The following is a 26,258-nucleotide window of genomic DNA, read 5'->3' on the forward strand; positions in this document are numbered from 1 at the left end:
ATGCATATGATTTAGGGTTTTATCATGCAAGGTTGTACCTGTAGAACAATCTTCTACAGCCTATATAAGCCAGTGTCAGACGACTCATTTCATTTCTGTCTGGCTATAGCTTTTTCAAAAGTGACCTGACCCCGATTAACAGCTGTTCTGTTCAACTTGCAGCAGCAGAGAACTTCAGAAAGTGCGAACACCTGAAGTGACAGATGAGAGCTCGTGGCTACGTACCGAATCACTGACATGTGGACAGACGTCGTAAAGCTTGGCACCGTCTTCCACACTCATGGAGCACCTGGAGGGTGGGAAAGGGGAGGACAGTGGGTCGACATTCACTGGATTTGGCAGTGATGAATGTGTGCCAGCATGCAGACACTGCGACAGACTACCACATGGTCACAGTACATGCTGTATAATCACACGAACACACACACACACACACACACACACACACACACACACACACACACACACACACACAGACACAGTCTACCTGGCTCCATTGGAGAGCTTGAGGATGATGTGATTAGTCAGGTCGTACACTTTCCCCAGCCAGAAGTCATAGGCAATGTAGTCGCCGTACATAAAAGACTGAAGATCAGGAACAGGACAATGATCAGTTCATGATCATGATCATTTTATCAAATTTTGATGTTAGACATAGTAATTTTGAAGGGACAAAATAATAGTTTAGGTCAGTGTCCTTTTCTACACGACTCTCTAATGACAGTCACTACAGATTATTCACTCTAGGTCCCTGAGACACTAGAGACTGTTTGGACTGCGGTAAGTTTTTATTCAAAGTTACAGAGGTTTTGAAGGTGGTTTCAGTAATTTAGCATGTGATTAATCAATTACATGAACATGTGTGTATTGATCATGATTACTTAACATTTAATTTCCTAAACAACACAATGAAACACACTCCTTGCGTATACTGCTCAACATGCTATGCAAGACAATGTTTGTCGTCTGCATTACTGACTGTAAAAAACAAAATCAGATTATTATTAATGACAGAGGAGGTCTACACCAATCAGCCAAGACCTAAAACTGGTTTTTATGTTGTGGCTGGTCGGCGTAATGAGGGGGTACTTAATACAGCTGTAACTATAACTTTTCCCTTATAATTAGTACTGAAGTGTGTAGGCATGTCTTCAAAATATCTTAATAATTAACAAGTAAAACCAGCAAATTTTTAGGATATTATGAGACAAGTTTCCAGGAAATTAGATGGAAAATATAGAACCCGTAAAATAAATCATTGCTGTACTTGTTACTGATTTTTATAACAGTTATTTCCAGGAAATTTCATAGGAAATCACTTATAGGAAATTGTACATGTGTAAAATAAAGCGCTACCACAGATTTACTGCAAATTAAAACGTTCCTCTCTTACCCAGATGTGCTGCAGGTCTTTGCTGTTAACTGGATACAAAACACAGTTTGTTCCCACGAGTTTCACTGCACACTCGATGTCAATGTTGGTCACAATACCGCACTGGTTGTCCTGCAATGCAACGAAGACAGGTTGAGCATGTCATCATACTATCACTACATTATCTACATTACAATATCCTGTTCATCAATGGAAACCTACAGGTTTTGCTTGTAAGCTTTTAAATTTTAGTGGTGTCCAGCAGCATCACTGGTCTGATAACTTATGAACAAAACAACACTTGAATTTCAACCAAAACAAATGTCGTTTTTAAGTTTAATGTTGTATTTATATTCAGATTGAGCTGTTGCACTGTGTCAACACAAAGAGCCTCCTTTTAGTCCTGTGTTAGCGTCGACCTGCAATAATATTCCAGTCATGTCTGATGCAGCAAGAGGAACGGAGCAGTGAGCTGTGACATGACTGACAATGGGAGAGCTGATTGAAAAAGAGCTGGAAGTAATAAGACAAAATGAAGGAGGTGAAGTGAAAAGGGAGAAGGTTAGAGACAACAAAAAAAGATGCAGACTGAGGACTTCACTTACATTTGAATTGTTCCGTCGCACAATGTCTCTGATGACAATAGATCGATCTTCAAGTTTCAGCTGTAAAAGACAGAGAAAAAAAAAGTTTAGAAAATGGTGGCCAACACAGCTGGGTGCCCTCACCTTTAAGACATCTTACACCAACAGAAGCTGCTGTCACTGAAACTGGATCATCATTTTCTTATAATAACCCTTACTGCAGAGGAGAACTCTGCACATCAATGACCATTTGATAAACCATTTACACTTAGACCACGACAATATGACTGATATGATTTGTCACACCCTCGTTCTGTCCCAGCTCACAGCCATGAAGACTGCAACATGCACAGTCAGCAGAGCCTTAACGCCCCCTGAGAGCAGATAAAATGGTTTTGTCGTCTAAACAGAGAGACACATTTCGCTGAGCTGGCCAGCATGAGCCCCCAGTTTGAGAATCCAGCAGTATCATGAACACTGATGGTGTCAATGCACACATTTTCACTATCAATTATTTAATCAACATGGACACAAAAATAGCATCTGGAAAAACAAAGTGGTTTACAACTACAGAACAGACAGAATAATGGACGGATGAAACCAAAACCTGTATTGATCAAGAACTACAAGCCCAGAGAGAGACAGAGTACACAGAACAGCAGCTGTTGGGCTAAACTTGGCATAAGCTAAAGTCCCAGAGGGAAACCTTGTTCCTGTGAGCTAAGCTTTGCTGTGTCACACTGTTAGCAAGCATTCAGACTAAAAACAGGCCTGAGTTAAAAAAAAAAAAAAGGAAAAAAAAGGAGTTATCGGTAAAACAATGAAATATAATCCAGGAAACCCAGTTAGAGTTACACATCTGTGAGTTTGAAGGCTCATCAGATAGGAAAACACTGCACAGCAGTTTATAATATGAGGCAAGATTTTACAACAATCAGGAGGTAAACAAAGCAGTGTCTTCCTGGATGTATCACACTGCGCTCTGGCAAAATCCTGAAAAAACCTGTTTTTCTGCCAGAACCTGGAGCCTTGTGTTCTCATTGAAAATAATTAAGCGGATATAAAGACTGGACGCAAGTCAAAGAAAGGGCACCTGCAAGATATGAAGCACAAAGATTAATAATTAATGTGACAAAAAAAATCTATAACATTCACCTTAGTAGCTTTTTTCCAGAGTTTGACATATGAACTCCAGGTCTATATCCTAGCATTTTCCAAAACTTTCAACCTCATCTCACAGTCTTAATCAGCAGATGGAGTTTGCTCATGACAACTGACAACAAAAAGACCCCCTGCTATTTCCAAGGTGAAGAATAATGTCGTACATAAGCTCTATGAGTTAGCATCTAAAACCATCAATTACAGTATAAACCAGCCCAGTGATCCTGCTTATCTCTGCGTTTATTTGTGTTATCACTAAAAGAGAAGAAGCAGCATATTAAATCCCATCAGTAATGCATTTAGTGTACTGTACTTGACCTACTTGAAATTACAACAGAATTTCACACCACAGCATTGCTTCCTTTACACTGAGTCAGAAACAAAATTGTGCAATAGAGGCCCTAAAGATCCTATTAGGCAAAATGTAGTGATGTATATTTATATTTGTATTTATATTTGTTGTGGGGTTTCACCCAACATTCACACCAATGTCATCCCTTTACTATTCAGGAAAGTAGCTGATGTTTATTCCTTCAGTTTTCATTATCTACACTGCCGCTCCGCAAGATAAACATAAGTAATGATCATACCAGAGAATTTACAAGCCAACATAGTGATAGGAGCATAGAGATCACTCATTGAACAGGAATATAAAATTATGTGTTTAATGTTCTTGCTCTGTGTCTCACACTCCTGTAATATACATTTTAAGAAAAAAAAGTATTTGATAGGCAAGTTTGCAGATGAACTGAACTTAAATCATCAAACACAATAAAATTATTTAAAGGATTTTTTTTTAAAAGTTTTGCTGTTGCTACATAGCTCACATGACCAATAACAGCTGTCTAGAAGAAATGTTGCGAGTTCAGCATTAAAGCCACACCAATGTTAAATCTTGTTTTGCTTCTATTTCTATCACTTCTTTTCTTCTACTTAGGTTAGCATGCTAACCAGGTAGCCACGGTCTGGCCTGATGATCTTTCCAATAGCGAGTCACTGTAGCATCCAGTCTGCCCCGAAGAAGTAGCGCTGCTTAGAGGACGCATAGTCTAGTTATGTAGACGGTAGACAGTTATATGAATGTTTTGTAATGCTCTATTTATGCATGATAAAATTGTAAGCATCCTGTGTATGATGAATACTGGCCCCTTTGCGTACCTTTAGTCTTTTTATCATCACTTTGATCAGTGTCATGATATTTTAGCTTTGCTGATTTACCTTGCAACTATGTATATACTGTATTTCTATGTGGAACTGTTGTGATGCTTGTCCTTATACCTGATGAAGGTCCTATAGGCAGAAGATGGTAAATCAATAGACCAGCAGTAACCTAGACAGTGCAGGGGTGTTTTTCACTTTTACTGAAGGGAAATTTAAAGTGGGACTTATTTTTGGGGCTTAGAGTTAAACTGTAAACTATAAATTGAGAACTGCCTGGTTGCAAAGTTGTCGAGAAGAAAAAGACAGACAGACACTCATCCAATCGACTTCAAACTTGGTGGGTGCATTGCTGAGGACCTAACCTTAACCATCACAGCAGAATTCCTAACTTTAACACCTACCCTTCCTCTTACCTAAAACTAATTCTAACCTGAACCCTAACACCAAATCTTAACCTTCAAAAAGCAGTCTGGACACACAGGGACCCATGTTTGTTAACCTTAACCACAGATCGAATAATCTGCTTTTCCCCAAGTGGGGACCCCAATTGGACAAGCTGTCCCCAATGAACTGGTCTTTAGTCTGAAATTTGTCCCCAAAAGTCAGACTCATAAACCCGTGCACATGCACAAACACATACACTCTACTGGGTCCTTGGCAGTGTAGTGTTTCTGCTTTGTCCCATTGTAATCCTACTCCACTGAATTCTGGGAGAGGAAGAGCCATTGAGTGACAGTGTGTCTGTGTGTGTGTGTGTGTGTGTGTGTGTGTGTGTGTGTGTGTGTGTGCGATCGATGGGTCGCCATGTTCCCTTGTAATCTATTAAACAGCAGCCTGTCTGCTCCTCATGTCTCTACTGCTGGGGGTTAGAGTACACACTCTCTCTCTCTCACATACACTCACACGCCTGTCTTCCTCCTCGTCTAAACCTTTTCATGTACAAAACATTTTTAGATAAATACACACACACACACACACACACACACACAGAGCTCACGTCATTAATATTCTTTCAGTGCATCATGCTGCAGTGCGCTACTGTAGTAGTAGATTTCCTCATCAGTTCAAAAACACTATGTTTAAATCAATGCCACTTACCCCACAGTAAGAGAGGGCAGGATAGAGCATTACAACACCTGAGAACACACTGTACCCCAGACTACTGACGACAACAACAGAACCATTGCTCTCTGTGTAAATCGTGACCAATATGTGAATCTGCTGGTCTACAGCTATTATGAAATGGCTGGTTGGCAGTGGTATAACCCTTACGCTTATTATGTGTAATTTTAATTTCCAATTTAATGATAGATATCTTGCAATTGTATCGTGTAAATTATACTCGGCTGCTACAGAGTAGCATGTCCCTGCAGCAGGAGTGATTCCCCTCCAGGAGGAGACAAGAGAGGAGGGAGAATACTGCTATCTCACAAATCACAGCAATATGAAACTATTCACAATCTATTACAGTTTTTTTTCCATTGTAAGGAGGTATTTCTCTGGGATGACAGCAGTATACACGTATATATATGTATAGAGAGTATATGCTGCTTGAACAGATGGTACCTTAGGTGTCCCAGTTTAGGCTTACCCTTGTTTTGATACTATTAAGGATATGTCATTTGCTTTGGAGCATTAGAAACTTGGCTATTCATCACTATTTTAACAATATTCAGGTTTCTGATGGAGGAAACTCCCTGTTTTTTGTGGTCATATTATTCCTTGTAAGCTGTACTGACAAATGTATCACTGTGTTTGTCTCTCTCTTAAAGAACCCCTCAGATAAAAATCAATTTTTTAATCTTGTTATCATGTCCATATCGTATTTTTACTAGACATATCATGAGCTAAATAAGCATTCAACACCATGACTACGTATTTCCACCCTGGAACTGCAGTGAACCAATGACAGTCTCATAATAGTAAATAATAAACGGATCCAGACAACCAGGGTTTCATATGTCATATAACCAATATATATGGTACCAATACTGTCAACTTGCGAGGATGGGTGGCGGGCAAATCTTAGCAGTCCAGGAAGACCTTGGTTTAGTTCGTATCAAGTGTTTACTTCTCTGCTTGATTTGCCTTTGTCATCTGATAATCAGTAATGAAAGACGTCCACAATAAAAATAAAAAAAAAACAATCAATATCCTCACATTTTTTTTCACAAAACTTAAGTAACTAACCCAACTGAAGCTGAGGAAGCACCTGCCCCGATGGTAGATAACGATGAGAATCCTACATGGGGTGTTTACATGCTATGGTATTTGGGCTTATCAATAAGGGATTATCTATCCAAGATAAGGGGTTATCTAGGTTTCTGATTCCAAAACATAATGTAAGGGGAATACTGATGTCCAGGGTCCAGTCAATACAAAAGTACTAAAGATTTAAAATGTCTGTGTTTTAAGTGTCAAACCTGAAAAACACTGAGCAATCCGGTGACCTTTTATTTATGAAAAGGCCTTTGATATCAGAGGAAAGGGAGAAAGTCATCACTTTGTACAATCTGCAAATGAAGAAAATGCCTGTCGTCTGGCAGGGCGGCTTCTCTATGTTACTCATGTTAAGTACACATCTCAATGAGACACCTTGAAACCAAAGCTGTGTCTTAAAACACATGAGGTTCGCTCAAAAACAACACATGCCCACACTAAAGCTGCAGAGATGCATTTCTTCACCGACATCTTCAGCTTCAGACTCAAGTATACTCTATACAGAGCATAGCCCTCATTAAAACTGGACTTAAATCCTGATTTGCCATGCATCCTCAGTCACACATACTCACTGCATTAATGCAAGAGCGCACTGCAAAATGATCAGATATCTAGGCAGCTAGGTTACAACAAAGCAGCTGACTGTTGCTATGGCTCATGTAGATGACGAGAAGAGAGGAGTTAAGGTGGTGGTTGGTACGGAGTCAGACAACAAAAGGAAAAGACATGCCCATTTCCATGAATGGATGTGTGTGTGTGTGTGTGTGTGTGTGTGTGTGTGTGTGTGTGTGTGTGTGTGTGTGTGGTGGAGATAGAAGACAACCTCTGCTACTTCTCAATCGGGGCTGATAAGGTAGAAGGGGCCGGGCTGATTACAAGAATTGATAGGGGACAGTAACTGCTTTGACTTCCTGGCCTAATTAACACAAGCATTATTTAGGTGCTGCACAAGGAGGAAGAAGAGGGGGAGAAAGAGACACTGCAGAGGACTGCAGCTCAGGGCCACGCCTGTTCTCCACTCTGACAGTCAGTTTACACCACCAGGCTTTCTCGTCCTGACTTCTGTCTCATTTCTATTCTAACAAGCCATCTGATCCACAAGCACAAGAGGAAGTCAAATGGATTCAATAGTAACGGGTGCACATACTGTATTTCTCTTCTCTCACACACACACATACACACACACACACACAAACACTTCCCTCTACTCTATGTATATCTTATAAGTGAAATTCCACCCACAGATGCTGTTAAATATCGATCAGTGATAACAAAGGTGCAGTCATCATGCAGCACTACATCCTGCATCTCAGCCTTCAGCCTCCAGCAAATCGTGGTTCTGCTACGCAACTTGGGATTTGGGGAATTGATAATTATTTTGTTATTGTTTTCCAAGAGGAGAGCAGACATTTACTGTATGCAAGGCCTTATAAGAGAGGCTTCCTAGATCCACACCCTTTACTCTGTTGAGTCCTGTTGATTCTTTGGGAACAGAATCAATTTTTTCTGGGCAATATCCTAAACTAGCTTGTTTTTGTAGGACTCTTATGCAGTGACACCAGATTTTGCTCCCCATTCATCTCTATGAAGAGTGGGGAGAGACACAGATTTAAATCTGATTGAATTTAAACATACAAATCCCGAGACTCCTGGGGTTCACTCATTCAGGAAACACTGATTGCTTATATCCTTCTTTTTTAACAGCATGGTGAAATAATACCCAACAAGTAGAATCAAAAAAAGAATGCTACCTTGCTGCAGTGAGTGCAACACCAGTGACGGAGGTAATGACAGGAAAATGTTTAACAACATGTATGCTGTTGTTAAGCCGCTAACCATTTTAACTCACCATGGCAGCAGTTTCTACTCCCCCATCCAACACTCCAGAGCCTTTGTAGGCCCACATGATGGGGACAAGCCGGTTACTTAAAGTCATACACTCAAAATCTGTCACAAGGATTGAACACTCACACCTTGTATACTTGAAAGGTGGCTGTAAAACAAGTATCACAGCATCCAAAGAAATCTTTCTAAACCACCGCAGAACAATTCTCTTCTCTGCTGTCTATCTGTATGCTCACTGTGCCCTAAACACAAAAAATATGGCTATATACACAGCTACAAAGACAATACTCATTAACAAACCTGTAAGGCATGTGTGTGTATTGGTTTGCTCATGTTAAAGCACCCACCTCCTGCTCTCTCGCCAGGAGAACTGCTGCACTTCCTAAACAAAATGGAGAGTGTGGTTGTCACACTAGACAATGACTAAGCAAAGATGGCAACCTTAATGATTATTTCAGTAGGATAAATAAATAAATAAACAAAGATATGCCCTATATCCTTTCTTGGTACACTGCCATCTAAATTTATATAAAAGTAAAATGAGATATAGGTGTGTTTCCTTAAATGTGAGGAACAAAAACTTAAATCCAAATCAAGTCTTGGTTGATGTGGCTATAAACAACTGAATCATCAATCAATCCTCACACCCTCATACCTTCGTCTCACGGCTGCAGGACAGTGCTGTCTGACTGAAGGCTATTGATTGGGACGCACAGGAAGGGTGCACAGCTCTATTAAAATGAGAGCAGGCACAAGGCCACAGGGGAAAGACGAGGGAACTAATAACACACAGTATCTATCATAGAACAGTCTCCTTACTGAGTAGTTTGAGAGAACAAAAAAGGACCAATGGAGAAAAGATACAGGAAGGGGAGGAAGGCAATAAGGGCTGCAGGACAAAGAGAACTGTACAATAGGAGGAGGAGGAAGAGCATAAACAAACAATATGAAATCAGAGGGGAAAAGATGCGGTCACAAAGAGGCTGAGAAGATGGAGAAATAGAGTAGGACATTTAGGATGGGATGAAGGATACTCAAGGGAGTCAGTCATGAAGATGAACAAAATAGATGGAAAAAGTGAGAGGAAAAGTGCGCAGGGGAGGAGGGTACAGGGAGAGGTAGACAGCATGTGACGGGGAGGAAATGAAGATGAGCAGTGCACAAGGCACAGAGGAGACGACAGGCAGCCCAAAAAGTGGGAGATTGAGACAGATCCCAGGAGAGAGAGATCGAGAGAGTGAGGAAACGAAGCAAAAGCAAGAGCCAGAAATAGACAAGAGCGCAGCAAACACAGCAGATAGTGAGACAGAAAAAGGAGGGGAAGTTAGAAGGGGTAGAGAGAGAGCAGACAGTCTCCCCACTGGGCAGGGCCAACACTGCAGAGGAAAAAGGGAGGATGAGAGGATGAGGGAGGGAGGGAGGGAGAGAGAGAGAGAGAAGAGATGGGAGGAAAGATGGCTGGTGGGATGGGTGCAGGCTCCAGCAGCTAAGCAAGTCAATTCAGAGTCCGTCTATTCCCGTGTGTGTGTGTGTGTGTGTGTGTGTGTGTGTGTGTGTGTGTGTGTGTGTGTGTGTGTGTGTGTGTGTGTGTGTGTGTGTGTGTGTGTGGTCTATACAGAGAGAGAAATAAAGGATCATATGGGATCCATTATCTCAGGGCAGGAGCTGGACGACATCAGTTAGGCGGAGTTGGTTTACAGGATGGGTTGGGAGAGGATGAAAGACGAAACAGGGTAAAAGAGAAATAAGAGAAGGTTTGAGGTGAACACAGCAGTGATGGAGAGAGGGTAGGATGGAGGAAAAGGTGGAGCTGGCGGGGGAGGAAGACGAGGGAGCAGGGAAGCAGGGGGAGGGGAGATGGAGCAGGGAGGGGGAGTGAAAGGACAGGGAAAAGGGAAGACTGAGGTTAAGGGAGGAGCACATTAGGGAGGGGAAAAGATGAGGGTTGAAAAGGAGGAGAGAAATGTTTTGTTGTGTCCCAGTCATATCAGATTTACAGGAAATACAAACTGCTGACATCATCCTCCAAGTGGTAATTACAAGTGATACATGTGGGAATGCATTAGCAGGGTTGGATTGTCCAACATGGTGTCACAGATGTGTGTCACACAACACAGGTAGACAACACGGAAAAAACCCCACTGTCAACAACCTAAAAATAACAATCAGCTATATTTAATGATTTTAAAAGTAACTTATCACAATACCTTGAAACCATCACATCTTGGACATGGTTACTTTAATGACATGTGAAGGAGGAGGTTTTTAGATGCAGAATGCTATACCATTAATCTATTCTTTTTTTAGGAAGGACATGAACACACCGCTTAACGGTTGAAGACTTAAAGTTGTGTGAAAAATGGATGGAAGGAGACGAAAAGTGATATGACAGAAAGGACGGGGGAAGAATGGGGATTAAAGAAGGAAGAAGGTGATGGTAATGTGATAGAAGAGGAGGGATAGAGAAAAATTGGACTGGATTGCTGAGAAGGGAAGGAGGATAACGGAAAAAGAGGATAAATGTGGTGGCAAGTGCACAGAGAGCACGTCAGGTTCACACCTTGTCCCATTTCTCACTTGGACAACAAGTTAGTTTCAGTATAAAAGCCTTGAGCCCCAAGAGAGAAGGCTAAAAGGCTAAAAAACGTATTTCATCTCCCCTCTTTCTGCTATTGCGCATCTTCCTTCACCTGCTGAGCAGGCTCATCATCTCATCTCAGGGTGACATCCTCTGTCACACTGGCTCATTGTCTGATGACAGGAACACAATCTCAACTTCCTGAGAGGACACTGAAGTATAAGACAACGAGGAATATGACGACATAGGTGCAGCGTCACCCTCAAATTTAGCAGCTATAGAGTTTGCTGTCTGTTAGAGAAGCAGAGGCGAAAAACTGGGCAATGTAAATCTAAATAAAAAGAATAAAAATCTAAATATGCAAAAAAAAAAGCATATCAAATGTAAAGCGAAGGTTAAAGCAACCAGTACATTAATGATGGTCCATCAATAACATGTGAACTGAAACAATCAGAACTGTTTCACTTTGTCTTTTCTTGCTAGCCAACTTTCTCACACAATTCGATCTAGACAGCAGGTCAGCTCAATAACATGATTTAAAGTCAATAACAAACCAAATTTGCTTCATTATTTATTATACAGAGAAAAAAAAAAAAACCATGAAACGCTTGCAGTTTGAATAAATGTTGTTCACCAGGTGCAGCGCTGCTGTAGAGCCGTTATTCTTGTTTTTAGAGGAAGCATGTAGTAATAACTCAATGGCTGGTGACAAAACCTGATGCCCATCGCCTGTGGAGGGTGTACATTTGGCAGTTTGTGTGTGTGTGTGTGTGTGTGTGTGTGTGTGTGTGTGTGTGTGTGTTCCTGGGCCTGCCTGGCACCTGCTCAAAACCATAACTAAGGCTCTGGCGCACCAAAGAGCTGTTGGGCGGGCCTTGGATACGGCGTGATGTCCCAGATTACACCAACGTCTGCCAGCCTACCTTGAGCACCTGCAGACGGCTCCTGAGCAAACACTGAAGAATGCATCAACAATCATAAGCTCATCTGAGGGTGTCAATGTTGCAAATTTGGAGCAGAATGTGCAGTTTGAAATATCCAGTGCAGACTGTCAGGCACATCATCAGCTTCAAAAGCCATATTCCAACAAATTCCACGAAAAGCACCTTAGTGTATCATCATTTCTAATCAAATGCAATGTGGCAGGTTAACACAAGCACACACAAGATCAGTACGATTATTTGAAAAATAAAAGTGTTGATATTGAATCTGACAGGATAAATACTTTGGTGGCTGAGTTAATTAGCACGTGTAGACTAAATAAACAGAAATCACTAATGTAATCACTCTAGTCTGATCAGTGGGGAACTGCTGTAGCCACTTCACACCACATACAAAGCATTAATCTATAACTTGATCAGGGTGAGAATATATGACTGGAGTCAGAAGGTATTTCAGTTTAGTCTTTGTAATATTATTCTTAAAAAGATACTTCTTTGGGTCAAACTCCATGCCTCCAACTGTGTGGCAGAAGAATCAGTAATTCTACAAAAACAAATTTTGGCCTTGTGTGTTAGAAGCATTTTAGCAGTAAGATGATCTCTTTCCAAGTGCTTAGTAATCTTGCAGCTAAAATGCTTTTGGAAGAGCCGAGGGCTGGGGAGGAGTGAAAACCATTTCTGTGATCATAATCTGAAGATGCATGGTAGCAGAGGATGCTGAAAGAAATCTGTGTAGTGAAGCGACTTGAATGTAATTCAGCAGACAACCCTTGTAGGACAGAAATGTTTCTATTCTGTAGGTCAATGAGGCTGTGACCAGACATCTGCAGTTGGATGGACATGTGTAGGCTGACAGATGGGAGTCACCCTGCCGTCAGAGCATCAAGCACCTGCAGTGCTCTTTCTCTCTCTCTTCCTACCACTTGTATTTAATTTAGAGTTTCCAAAATATTATCAACAGGGAACCTTGAAGTCAGGAAATGTGACTGACTGCCTTTGCAAACAATGCGCAGTGCAGAATGACCATTTTCACTTTTACAGAAGCAATAAATGTAGAACTGTTTGACTTCACAAAGATTTTCCCCCAGTGGAAATAAAGCCAAGCGCCAAAGAGATTGATAGGTGAAGTATGACATCATGCATTTCCATGCTAAGGTTACAGGGGGGGGGTGTAGGAGTCATACAACAACACATATAAACCTTCTGCAACGTCACCTTTTTAAAGAACCTCATCTTTTCTTTGGCTATATGCTGTACTGTGTCTGGTCTACTGAGCTGTACAGAAAAGCTTCCCTCACTCTGGTTGCTTTTAAAACCAGACTGGTTGAGCAGGTGGTGTCTCTAAAACCAAAATAGGGGCTATCAGCACTTTGACTGGACCTCAACAGCAGGGCCAGCCCTATAATCGCGAATGTAACTGACTGAGTGATTGATTCCACCATTGATCAGCCAAATGCCACGAGACAGAGTTGGAGGTTCCCCATTGGCTGTTGCTCTTTCAAAAATCAATTGGCGTAAACAGTTTCTATTAGGGTGGTGTTTTACTGCCTTCAGTGTTGCCAACACGTGAACCCTAACCTAACCCTTTGAAGTTAACAGTTCGGTTCACTGAGACCGCCTCTGCTTAACCTGTGCACTGTGAACATAAAGCACTCCAGGTTCGCTTTGACTTTTGCCATTGTATTTTACCCCTGCCATAGACAGATCAAATGTTATTGCACTTGGATGCTTGAAAAAACATATAGAAGGAACCATGGCTGCTTGTAACGGCAGCAAGACTGTTGGACAAGGATGTTTGTTCCAACGAAATAATTACTGTACTTCTCCATATACAGAACAAACACATTAAACGGCAACTGTCTACTACGAACAGAAGCACCAGAGGAACTATAGTGTTAACAGAAAGAGGACTGAGGCTTCATCAGAGCTGAAGTGGACCATAAAGAGAACGGAGTTAAAACACCCTAGTGTTCTGTCACTTCTAATTTTCTCCGAGTGACAAATCACAGCACAGTCTTTATCTTTAACTTATGTGTTTGGTGATTTAGTCAGACAATGTTGTGGTTATAAAATCTGGATTTGAGCAGCAGCAGCCTGGAAATGGCTTGGAAGTTAACATGTAGTCTTACTGGGCTGCGTTACAGTCACTATTTTATACATGTTCTGTTTTCTGACAAAAGAATTAGAAAGACATGAGACAGAACTTTATTGGAAATTCAACCATATTAAAATACTGTATCTGTGAGCACAGAGAGTAGGAGAGATGCAAACAGATAAAAGGGCTGAAACCGGCTGACACCAGACAGAATGCAAATGGCCTGCGACGCGGCCCAGCCATCTACTAGGTTTTGGCCTAGTCATGTTTTTTTTCAAAACTGACAATGGGGTCAAGAATCTGCAGGCAGCCATGGGAATTAAATAAACACAAATAAAATCAGTCTGATGGTGGCAGTATTTGGGAAAGCGCAGCTTTAGTACTGTAAACTTGAGGGCACTGTAACAGGGCAGAGCAGCAAAGCTATGATTTCATCCTACGACAGCACGCCACAAGGGGCTGGGAAATTGAAATGGATTAGAGAGCAGAAGGTGGGACCTTAGCATTTCAAGGACTGAGAGTCTACACATTATCATAACAGCCATCTGGTACCAAACTGTTGCTGTTTCATTTCATTTTACTTTCTCCTTACGGTTTTGACACCCATGTAACACTTTTCATTGGTATTCAGCACCTGTTCTCCCATCTTTTCCATCCACTTTAAAGTTGTTTGTCCCTCTTCCCCTCTACTACTTGCTCTTCACCCTCTCTCTCTGCAGGAGAGTCAGCAGTAGTCTGTCCTGCTGCACCCTCCCTGTCATCATTATTACAACACCAGCCCCCTCCTCCACCCCTCCAGCTGCTCCACCCCAACAGTCACAGAGCTGTTGCTCCCAGGGCGTCACAGCTCACCTCGACCTCTCTGCCCCGACATCCACCTCAACAGCTCAGCAAATGAGAATTGACGCATCGTCATACCATACACACGAGTTCTTGGCAGCGTGTTGATGAGGGTTTGCGCTACCCAATGACTGATAAAGCCAGACATCTAAGGCACTTGCTGCACTGCTGCTCCCTTGGTGCGTCCCACCACTATGTACCTACTGCAGTGCACTTCTGTGCGTGGAAATTTCAAGGTTGTGCTGCAGCAACAGGGCTCTCTGCGTTTGGTAATGCTGACTGGAGACTGAAGCAGGCCCAAAAAAAGCCATTGACACAAAGCATATTGTTAAAGTCAGTATTCTGGTTTTTGATGCTTACAGAGGGTTAAAAAAATTGCATGTTATCCTTCAAATCACAAAAGTTTTAGATTTTAAATTTAAAAAATGATATTATTAGCAAAATCATTACCTTCCAAAAAATGTATAAATAAATAAATAAATAAAAGAAATCAATGAAAATGAACCTAAAACCACAAGACGGGGGAAAAAAATCAAATCGGGTGCCATGGCAACCAAAGCATTGCAATGCACAGAAACACAAAAAATCCTGGGCTACACATGATGCATGTTAAAGAACAGTTCAACACCTCTACATCAATACCTTTAGCAATCAAATGTCCTTTTAGTCTACTCATCTGATGTTGAATCTGTTCTTACCTTTTAGGCATTTCTTCACATGATCCTTGGAAGGACCTACAAAATATATCCAATAAAACATACTGCAGTTATTTAATTCATGTCTTAACTCTTTAGTAGTTCTTTTATAGTACAAGGTGGAAATTGAGATCCGTGGAGTCAAGAACAGCATTGGCCCTTCTAGTAATTTGCACCTAGTGTAAGTAGTTAAAATCAGTGAGGAAAATAATTATCTTGTTCCACAATCAATGACGATGCAGAGGCAGCGTCCTTATCTTTGTCCTTACAGGATTATGTATCTATTACCGTCTTATTAAAAACACACAGAAAGCTCCGATCAGAGCATCTGGCCTTGTGTACTTTTGCAACAGAATCATATCACTGAAGGTGACAGTTATACGGTGTCCAAAAAAAAAAAAGGGGACAAACAGTGACTACACCATCCAATATCAGACAATAAAGCAGTATACTCCAAGAATACCAGACTGTACATACCGTGTTCCTGACTGACTTACCACTAAACCAGTTAAAGTGCAAGCAGTGCAGCTGACAATAACTGATGTATCCCTGTTCATACCTGCACTGAGATGCAGATCGAAGCCCCATCTCTCATTCTAATCAAGTTTTCGAAGGGAGAAAAAATGTGTGTTAGAGTGAAGTAGTGAGATGCACACATGTTCCCGTTTCGCGGCTTCTGGTGTAACTTCACCCTACCCATCTTTGGAGGTTGCTAATACAAACTAGGCTGAGAGTCGGTGACAAAGATTTAAGGATTCACCCAGAAAGTGACAACAGTCAACAGCTGGAGCAGCTACATTAAGCTTAATCCAAAGTGGTTAACTTGTGCAAATCTAATTTTGGAAGCAGTTCTGCAGTTAATTCACTACAAACAGCCAGTGCACTGACAGTACAGTACTTTGCTCTATCTAACAACATGACACACCAACATTGTGTGTGTTGTGTGTGCCTGTGTGTTTAATTATGCAACAGCTCAAAATGTACAGAAACAACAGTATAATTGTAATTTCCCTCGTGTCTCTGTACATAAAGGGGAGTCTTTAAAAGAAACTTAAATACATTGTACTTACACAGATGCTGGAGTGAGCGATATAGTTCAAAGCCTCTATCAAAGTGTGATTAGCAATATTATGTGTTGAGTACTTTTTGAAAGGTGCTATACACATAAACTTTATTATAACTCTGATTATATTGATATACATTCACTTGCTTGTACACATAACAGTGAATATGAAGGCTGTCACGTTCTTGTGTTGAAACTGTTGTAGAGGGGTGTTGTAGATGGGGATGTAGTTTATAGTGTATAGTTTGTCTACCCTTGTTGATATAAATTAAATTGCTAATGCAGCGAGCAAAGCCAGTGTGATAGCAAGGTATTTAAAATGGCCACCATTGGCCTCGATTGTTACAAAAACATTTTCAGAATCAGTGGTGAGCTACATGTTTACTGAAAAATAGGGAATAATTATTCTCTCATCTTGCCAAGGCAGTATTTCATTTCTTTAAACAGGAAGTTGCTTCTACGTAAGTAACTGCTTATTTAGCAACATTTTTCACTTAGTGAAGACTGTCATGGGATTTTACATTACAATTTTTTCACAACATATAGTATTGTGCAACACTAGCATAATTTGCACTGCCTTTTGTGTTGTTGTCCGAGTTCCTAACACAGACATCTCCAGTGGGGGTGTGTCCTGTGTTGTAGCCATGTGCTGAATTGATGTAAATGTTTTTATGGAGCCTGCAAGATGCAGATAAACTTCACCAACAGCCACATTTGGTCATGCGGCTTTTGTATCAGCTTGCCCAAAAATAATGCAAGTGGTCTGTGGAGGGGATCAGTATAGCATTATGCATCGTCTTTAAGCTGGCTACTCTGTTTAGTATAATTCTGTTTGTAATAAAACTGGTGCACATTCCAGGTTGTTATGAAAAACAAAGGTTAAACGTGTTTGTTCATGAATCAGTATGGTGCCACCTCCTTCTTTAAGCAAGAAGACAAAGAAAATGAAATGAGGTAAAACGATAAAATGTTAACAGCAAAGGAACTCACTCGGCTCAATTTCCACGCAATATGACGAAGCAAGAAAGAAATTATGAATATTAAACCAATCATCTTGAATCATTTATAATTTACACCTAATGACTGCTGCTAAAGTCCTACCAACATCCCAGCTTTCTCTGTGAAAATCCAAAAAAAAAAAAAAGGTTTTATTAATCTCTAGAGAAAGTGAAGCAGATTTTAAGCATCAGTTTTCTCTCCATTTATCACTCCTGAGAAAGAAAACATTTTAGCTGAGATGCCGCCTGCATAATAAATACAACTCAAAATTAGGTAGAAATATCATGTTGAAGATATGCAACTTTGCATACTGCAGGAAGTAATGATGAATAATTGATAGGATCTTCACCATGCTCTCACATCTAAGACGAAGCCATGACATGTGGTGTACACAGATACGCATACAACAAATCACATTGTTGTACACACCCAGACACCACAACAAAACTACATAAACAATACCACAGAGTGAACTCCATACACTTGCACACTAGCACACACTAGATCCTTTAGGGACACAAACTAGTAATGACACAGCATTAGCAGTCCACGTGGGGTGTAAACATTGGTGTCATTGTTTTACAGTGTCTTTGTTGTGACAAAGGTTGAATGCTGCTCTGGCCAGAACTTTACTCATTGAGTCAAGAGGACAAAGCAAGGTAACATTGGTCCCTAAAACAGGCTTCTTCTGGTCTCATCCTGTGTCTCTAAAATGAGCTTCTATGAGCTTGTTCCAGACCAGTCCTCCTCTAAACTCTGTGACCCTTTTCCACAAAGCCCAGGAGAAATCTAGAGAAGCGCTAGAGAATTTGCATGTCAGCAGGTTTCACATTTCTTCCCCAATTACAGTTACATTTATTATTCAGCTGTAGAATGAAAAACATGCTCAATGAAACGCTCAGGAACAACAATGTACAGCCAACCGTGTCTCTACGTGGAACAAGGCATGTGATGATGGTTTTACCAGTAATTATACACTCTATACACTCTTACTTACACTATCATATGTACCTTTCATGTTTGATGTTAATTCATCAAAGTTGCCAAACTTGCACTGGCAAAACAATGGGTTTGTGACCAAAGTAAAGTGCTACATCTGTGGCCTGAGAAGCTGCGGTAATCGACATTACTTTGTTTGTGAGTCTTATATGATAATTATATTAATATGTTCAGTTTTGGACTGTTGGTTGGACAAAACAGGGTTAGGTTGTAGGTGCCACCTAAGGCTTTGGTAATTTTCGACATTTTAACCAAATGATTAATCAATAATGAAAATAATCCTCTCTAGAAATGATAAAATAATGAAATTGGGGCAGAGTTCAGAAATTAGTGGATTATAGCTTCAACTAACTTTAAGCATTCAAATGTCTTGTTTCATCTGATCAACATCATAAACAAATATAGTAAACATTATCAATAGACTAAATAAATATAGTCTATTGATAATGATATTCAACAGAGAAAAGCAGCAAATGTTCATCTTCTCATCTAAACTGGAACCAGCAAATGTTTGTCATTTACACATGAAAAATATCTGCTAATGAATTTTCTGCTAAAATGTGTTGAAGACTGATTTCAGCTGTGAATTATTTGCAGACATTAATGGAAAGCCTAACAGATCGCAACTTATCACCGAATCAGATGAGCACTTTCTACGCCTCGTGTCCAGCACTGTTACTATGATGACGGGTCAGACTGGTTTAATATAGGATGCAGGCAGGTATGATATGTTATGTAAATAAACAGAAGTTATTCTGTCATATAAAGTCTTTGACAATGATTGGTCTCAGGCCAAGTCACACCCAGCTGAGGAACTTGACTGAGTCAAAGATGAGCTAATCAAAAGGTATAAGGTTGCTAGCAGGGACCTGAACCTGCCAACGCCTGTAGTAACACCCATAGTGCAGACAGAAAGCAGCTACCTGGCCAGTCATGCGGGTATATCTGATGTAAGAAGCTGGATGCAGTCAGGTGGGACGAGTCTGATTAGCCTGGCAGCACCAGCTGAGTGACATGAGGCTATGAGCTAAACTGCTAGTTAGCATGTGGGCTTGAATGCTAGCCAGTTAGCGAGCTGGGTTATGCATTTTAAGGCAGACGGATTAGGTGAACCTGATCGCCGAGTAGCTAGCCAATCGACTTATCACCTCAAAAAACCACAACAGGTAGTGGAAACAGTGCAGCCTTCACAGTGTAAACAGTTCACACACTAGCTGCGGTGTGGTACCTTTGTCTCCCTGATGTCCTGCTTTCCTCCTTCAGGGTACCACTGGACGCGGACAAATCCCCTACCGAGAGGCCGACTCGGGGTGTCCACAGCGCTCTCAGTGTCCGAACCGCACGGGTTTCGTCCACCACCGCCGCCTCCTCCTCCTCCACCTCCTCCTCCACCACCGCCGCCGCGTCTCCCTCCGCCATCGTCGAGGTCCGAGTCTGAGTTAAAATCCTCCTCGCCATGGATCATCCGTACGAGGCCAAACCGAACTGAGCCTCGATACCGCCCGGAGACCAGGTCGTGAGAGAAAAGTAGCCGCTGGGAGCCATCCGCTGTAGGAGAGAGAGCCATGGATGGAGGCTCTGAGCCCGGGCTGGCTGCGGGAGAGAGGCCCGGGCTCGGGGATGCTGCCGCTGCTGCCGCATCCGATGCTACGGGCTCCGCCATCGCTGCTGTTGTCAGGGAGTGATGCTGGAGCGCGAGGATGACGGTGGAATGAAAAAACTGTAACCTGGAAGCAGCGAAGTGCACGTGTTTACGTCGCCACGGAGAGCTGCATAACCAGCAACGGCGCTGTACGTAACTAGCGCAGTGTGGGAGCGTCATCAGGCAGTACCCAATCAAACCACTGAGCGGCAGCGTGACCCACAATCTGTTCAGGTAACTTTTGGACAGGTATACGGGAATTTATGTTCAATAAATCTGTGATAATTCTGAAGAAAGACAAATTACAAGATTTGAATCAATTCTTTGTGTTTTCGTGTAAATCTCAGACTTAATAGTAAGTTAATCTCCCCAACAGTGAAAGTGTTTGTCGTGAAGAGTATCATATATATATATATAAACATCAAACCAAAGACAATAATAAGTAATAATAATAACAATGTACAAGTTCATTCTTATTATTTGTTCTTTTATCTTTCCACTCAAAAACACCTTGTGTGGTGGAGACTGAAAACAGGTGTCTTACGTGGACGTTTAATTCTTGAGGAAAATGAAATAGGGAAATCGCTTTCTATAAGATGATGAGTTTAGCAATAGAATATATTTCATATCTCATTATCCATGTGGCATTATAAATTGAAAACTGTAGGTTTTGAGTTAATAAATTCTATTTCAAGAATTCATAGATTCTATTCTATGTCAAAATGAAACTGCAATAAAAACCTGACAATCCTCTTTCACAATATGATACACACATGCACCATTTGAAGTACTCTTCAAAGCAGCAACAACACACTGATGAACAGGACCCACTGCTGTCTTTACAAATTTGTATATCTTTTTTAAATTTTGTTATACAGGCATCACACGACATAAAAATAGAAAATATTCAGAAAACAGATAATTATGTCATTACATTTGTCACACTAACACTTCTCCTCTCAAATGGAAACCTGCACAGCTGCTACCGTGTAGCGACTGAGGTTGGGCTGTACCCTCTGCCCAGCCTCCCTCATTGTCAGGCCATGATTTATGACATGATCCACCAAACTGGCCCTAATGTCATCTGAAATATGTTTCCTTCTATTGTCTTCCTCTTCCTCTCATTGCTTCCATGTTCGCAAAGTTCTCACAGAAGCTTACCTGAGGTCTATATGTAGCGCTAAGGCTCAGACTGAGTGGTGTTCAATTTCTTCATAAGTGTTTTCAGGTCTGTATGTGGGTGGTGCCAAATTCAGGTGTGTTTTACAGTTTGAAAAAGAAGTGTTTTCCCAATGATTGCAAGATTTATGTCTTGAATGAAGTGTCTGATGTAAAAAAAAAAAAAAAAAAAGTAAAGCCCTAGTAAAGTAAAGCAATAAATGTGTTTGTACTTTTGGTTCCTTTGTGTAAGGCATGACTTCAAAAGCCAGAATATATATATTGTTTTTCTTTTGTCTTTAACTTGGACTTGTGTTTACTGTATATGAACACAACTTCCATTTCTTCAGGGAAACAGATGAAACTTATTGGGAAAACCTTGATCCCCAAAATACCGAAACCTTCTCATATTCAGGAATATAAAAATGTGCACCAGGAAAAGCTTTACACAATTTAAGATCAGGGTTTAAGTGGAGATGGAGATTATTCCCAGTCTTGTGACAAGGAGTTCACCTGCTCCTTGTGTCAGTTTGTGTTAACTGGACCATTCCTCCTAAATTCTATCTTACATATAAGAAATGCAGTGAATCGTTTGGATCTGCTGCCAGATCATAAGAAGTAGGTTACATACTGAGGGGGAAACACAGGTTGGTTATAGAGATCAACAACTTTCCATTAAACAAAATGTGATTCTGAAATTGTCAACATAGCTAATTTAAAGAGAGGTGACAAACAAATCCTACACATCCTGTAATCCTCTTACAGATCTGGAAAATAAAGCGTGGAAAAATCGTGGACTGGAATTAAAGGAACAATGGAAAGTCTCCTTCAGAGAAATCACATGAAGAGTAGTAAGTCGAGTCCTTAAGATGGCCCAGATAAACACCAGCAGAGAGCACCCAGTCTGTTCAGTGTAACAGCCTTAACTGACAATGGCATTACAACGGTTTACCAATCAGAGTAGCTCAACCAGACCATCGCCCACTCTGTCACCCAGGTGAGTCACTTTACTGGATGTTATACCTGGAATTACTCGTGGTAATAACTTGGTAACATGTTGTTATGGGAACACATGATCAGTAAAATCTAAATCTGCTGCGGGTCTAATGGTGGCATGACGAGGATAATTCTCAACACACGATTATCCCGCCTGACCCCAACTAAATATGTTTATTGTTGTTCAACTTACTTACTGGGAGCGGAGGGTTTGGTCATCCAGCTCGCTTCAGGATTATCACCGACACCCAATGCGCACCGAGGGTATAAATACTGATTGTGCACCACTCTCCGCTCAGTCTTCATGCGCAAACCTGTTACGCACGGACCAGACGCTCGTCATAAAGGAGAGACCAGCAGAAAGTAAAAAGACAGTCATATCTCAGCGCAGCAGCCAACCTTTGCTTCATTTTAGCTCGTTCGGTGAGAAAATAAGACCATGTCGGTGGTGAGCGCAGTGCCGTTCATGAAACCCGTCCACATGCGCTCTCCGGTGCCCCGGGGCCGCCGCCACACGCTGCCGGCCAGCGAGTTCCGCTCCCTCAGCCCAGAGGACGCAATAAGCGTGTTTGAGATTGAGAGAGAGGGTAAGCAGACTCTTTGTACTCAACTTTGCTGAATTATATATCACTTGTTATGGTTTTGTTAAGTACTTCGGGACAGGTGTTCCCTACGCGCACAGGGACGTTTTCTTTCTTGTACAGGGGAAACGTGGGAATTCAATAATTAATCAGTTTCATGTAACAACAGCTTCAGCTCAAATTTGGTTAAAAAAAAAAAAAACATAACTTCAACTCATTGATACTAATGGGCAAAATAGAGTCCATTGTTTTTCTCTTTTCCAATTACTATTTCTTTACATTTACTTATGGTGTGTTACTGTGGTGACTAATATGATGATTTAACTCTTTCCCTTATGCAAAGGTGATAAGTTCAGGTGCCTTTAACCTTAATAACATCCCTGGCTGTAAACTATATCCTTCACATTTCCATATATTTGACAGTCAGTACAGTAGGAAACATCCTGCTCACTTCCAGGCTCCTCAGTGTATAAGTTCTGATTGTGATCACACTCCTCCTCCCCCTCCACACAGCCTTCATCTCAGTGTCCGGTGAGTGTCCTCTCCACCTGGACGAGGTGCGTCACTTCCTCACCCTGTGTCCCGAGCTGTCTCTTGGCTGGTTTGAGGAGGGACGTCTGGTGGCTTTCATCATCGGCTCACTGTGGGACCAGGAGAGGCTTACCATGGTAAGACCGAGCGGAGGACACCTGGACAGCGATTTACCTCACACAGGCTGACTGGCAAGGAAAATGCAAGACAAAAGAGATTAACAGAATATGTTTAAAGTGCATATTTATGGTTGAACATGTTCAGAAATTCAGTCAATGAGGGTAAATGTCACACAGATCCTACAAGATATTTGTCTGAAGTTTCTTAAAAATGAAATCCTCCCCCAGTACTTTACCAGGTTTCTGATGGATCCTTGAAGCTCAGAGATTAGATCAGACTCTAAATCACAAACCCACAATACACAGGAGAAGAACATCCTGCTCCCACTGGCATTCAATTTGCTCAAATGTGATTCTGGTGGTGGTACAAACACTTGACTTCCCACCAGAAGTGATGAATCAGAGCTTCAAGGGATCCCATTTAACTTTTGCTGAACAGCGGCGACTGGAAAACAGAGCGTGTTCAAATGTAGTGTAACAACAGTGTCAATAGAGACAAATCACAAAGTCAGCAAACTCACTTACTTACTTACTTATCACTTACTCAGGGAGCCTCAGTTATTAGACTCAGTTATCACTACCAGTAGCAAGTGGTCATACCAGACCAAGTTATGCTGTAGCATAAAGATCCCTGTGTGTATTGAAATAAGTAAATGCGTGTTTTATTGCTTATGAACTCAGCTTTTATCTTGTAAGAGGAAGAATATGTTATTTCTGCTTTTAGAAGTTACATGGTTTCCCTTTAAGACTGGAATACAGTCTCCCAAACAGCAGGTGGTAACAAAAAACATTTACAAACAAAACTTAGTATCAGTTAATAAATGATGTTGCATTAATACAGACGTCACTATCTAACAGTATATGAAGTAGTTCAGATTATTTCAATGATAATTCAGAAATGTAGTATAAAATACTATAACACTGACAGCGGCTGTTAATCTGCAGAATGAGTACTTTTACTTTTGATACTTCAATGTGTTGATAATCCATCTGCACGTTTACTTTTGCTAAAGTAAAACACGTCCTCCATCACTGCCCAAACAACAGCATGGACCTTTTCAGTCTTTTGTCCTTTTGGTTTCAAGTGTATTTTTATTTAAAATGTGTCATTAGCAGTTTTGTGGTGCAGCTTTAAACATTTCTGTTTACACCCAACAGGCCACTCAACAATAAAATATTTACCTGATCTTACAGCTCTGCTCTCTTTCTGTTTCCCAGGACGCCCTGACTCTCCATAAGCCTCACGGGACCACCGTCCACATCCACGTCCTGGCTGTCCACCGGACCTTCCGCCAGCAGGGCAAAGGCTCCATCCTGATGTGGCGCTACCTGCAGTACCTCAGGTGCCTGCCCTACGTCCGCCGCACAGTGCTCATGTGTGAAGACTTCCTCGTTCCCTTCTACCAGAAGTCGGGTTTCAAGGTGCAGGGACCCAGTGACATCGCTGTGGGGCCCCTCACTTTCATCGAGATGTTCTACCCGGTTAGGGGCCACGCCTTCATGCGTCGTAACAGTGGTTGGTGAGGAGAGAGGGACTTCATGTGTATTCGCCCTAGTTATCAGTGGTGGTTGTGGTGGGACTCCAACCTCCTCAGAAACAGGATGAGGGGAGGTCTGAGCAGCTTTGCTGTTCGTGAGCAGTGATCATCACTGTGAGTGACATTTTTGCTCAGCAGACGCTGTGGTGTGTGTTTGGACTGTGAGTCTGCAGAGAGCTGAAAACAAAGAGCTGCCATCCAGCTGCCAACAACATCTGTTTGGAAAAGTTGTCAGATACTAAGAAAAAAAAAAAATCTTGATTTGCATTTTAGTGTGTCTAGAATATAAAAACCAAATCATTAGAGCAAAGACCTGAGAGAATATAAGCCCTAATTTCAAATTTCAGTTTGTTTTTTGTATGAAACTATTTTATTATGATAAATGCTGGACATTTATGATCATATTCAATAGAACGCAGCTGCCTTGTTTCCTTCTTTGTCCTCTTTTTATACTTGTTATTTAAACAGTCTAACAGATAAAACCAGTATATATCCATTGTAAATGTATTCATTATAGTTTTGTACGAACAGTATGCCAGTATGTACAGCTGTAGTAATGATACAACTACACAGTAACATGCCAAACTAAACTGTTAACCTTGACCATGGAGTCAAATCATCTACAAAGGAGAGATTTCAGCAGATGACCGTCAGATAATGAGTGAATGTATCGACTTGAACAGTGTGACACTAAGAAGTTAAGTGACTCTGTTCCCCTCCATCAGTGGCACTGTCAACATGTTCCAACAGTTTATAAGGGTTGTACAGTTTATCATGTATTTTAATGTCGTCTAAATAATAAAACTGAGTATTGTATGTACACATAAAATCCCTTATACAATCAATATATTTAAAAATCCTAAATATAGGTGCATTTAAAATCTCTCCTTGATAGTTTCCTCTCACCTTCTCCCTTGACAGTCACCACCTTTGCCTCCCAGAAGTCTTGAATCAAGACAAATATGTTTTTTATATAATGTTTTGTTCTTAAAATAATAAAGATTTTATTTTCTTGCATGTCTGCTTTAAGGTCTTTTCATTCACAATCTATTAGCAATACAGTGGCTATTACAGTAGTTGAGAAAACACATCTCACCACAAGAACCATTTAGTAGTTGTTCTGCAGCTTTCAATCATATT

At 41.1% G+C, this 26,258-nt stretch overlaps 2 protein-coding genes across 3 annotated transcripts in view; one reads left to right on the forward strand and one right to left on the reverse strand.

The window, feature by feature from the left end:
• Positions 1–21,707, reverse strand: part of ube2o (ubiquitin-conjugating enzyme E2O) — a 39,061-nt gene extending 17,354 nt beyond the window's left edge. Inside the window, exons 1-5 of one of the 2 annotated variants that reach the window (XM_056370370.1) lie at positions 19,782–21,707; positions 1,978–2,037; positions 1,394–1,504; positions 488–585; positions 226–289 (exon numbers count right to left, since the gene is read on the reverse strand). In XM_056370370.1, the coding sequence (XP_056226345.1) occupies positions 226–289; positions 488–585; positions 1,394–1,504; positions 1,978–2,037; positions 19,782–20,375 (927 nt within the window). In that variant the 5' untranslated portion in view covers positions 20,376–21,707. The remainder of the gene's footprint in view (positions 1–225; positions 290–487; positions 586–1,393; positions 1,505–1,977; positions 2,038–19,781) is intronic. The other variant, XM_056370378.1, reaches the window with a different exon arrangement.
• Positions 21,708–21,955: 248 nt separating this feature from the next.
• Positions 21,956–26,135, forward strand: aanat1 (arylalkylamine N-acetyltransferase 1). The gene is made up of 3 exons (XM_056370408.1): positions 21,956–22,936; positions 23,444–23,598; positions 24,799–26,135. Exons 1-3 carry the CDS (start codon positions 22,789–22,791, stop codon positions 25,102–25,104), a joined length of 609 nt encoding a protein of 202 aa, XP_056226383.1. The 5' UTR covers positions 21,956–22,788; the 3' UTR covers positions 25,105–26,135.
• The last annotated feature ends 123 nt before the right edge of the window (positions 26,136–26,258 follow it).

Source organism: Seriola aureovittata, chromosome 3 (genome assembly GCF_021018895.1).
Source record: "Seriola aureovittata isolate HTS-2021-v1 ecotype China chromosome 3, ASM2101889v1, whole genome shotgun sequence".
NCBI classification, from domain to species: domain Eukaryota; kingdom Metazoa; phylum Chordata; class Actinopteri; order Carangiformes; family Carangidae; genus Seriola; species Seriola aureovittata.

Coding starts and splice junctions, on each gene's coding strand:
- aanat1 (XM_056370408.1), top strand. CDS start 22,789: ATGTCGGTGGTGAGCGCAGTGCCGTTCATGAAACCCGTCCACATGCGC. Junction 22,937..23,443: donor GTTTGAGATTGAGAGAGAGG/GTAAGCAGACTC, acceptor CCCTCCACACAG/CCTTCATCTCAGTGTCCGGT. Junction 23,599..24,798: donor ACCAGGAGAGGCTTACCATG/GTAAGACCGAGC, acceptor TCTGTTTCCCAG/GACGCCCTGACTCTCCATAA.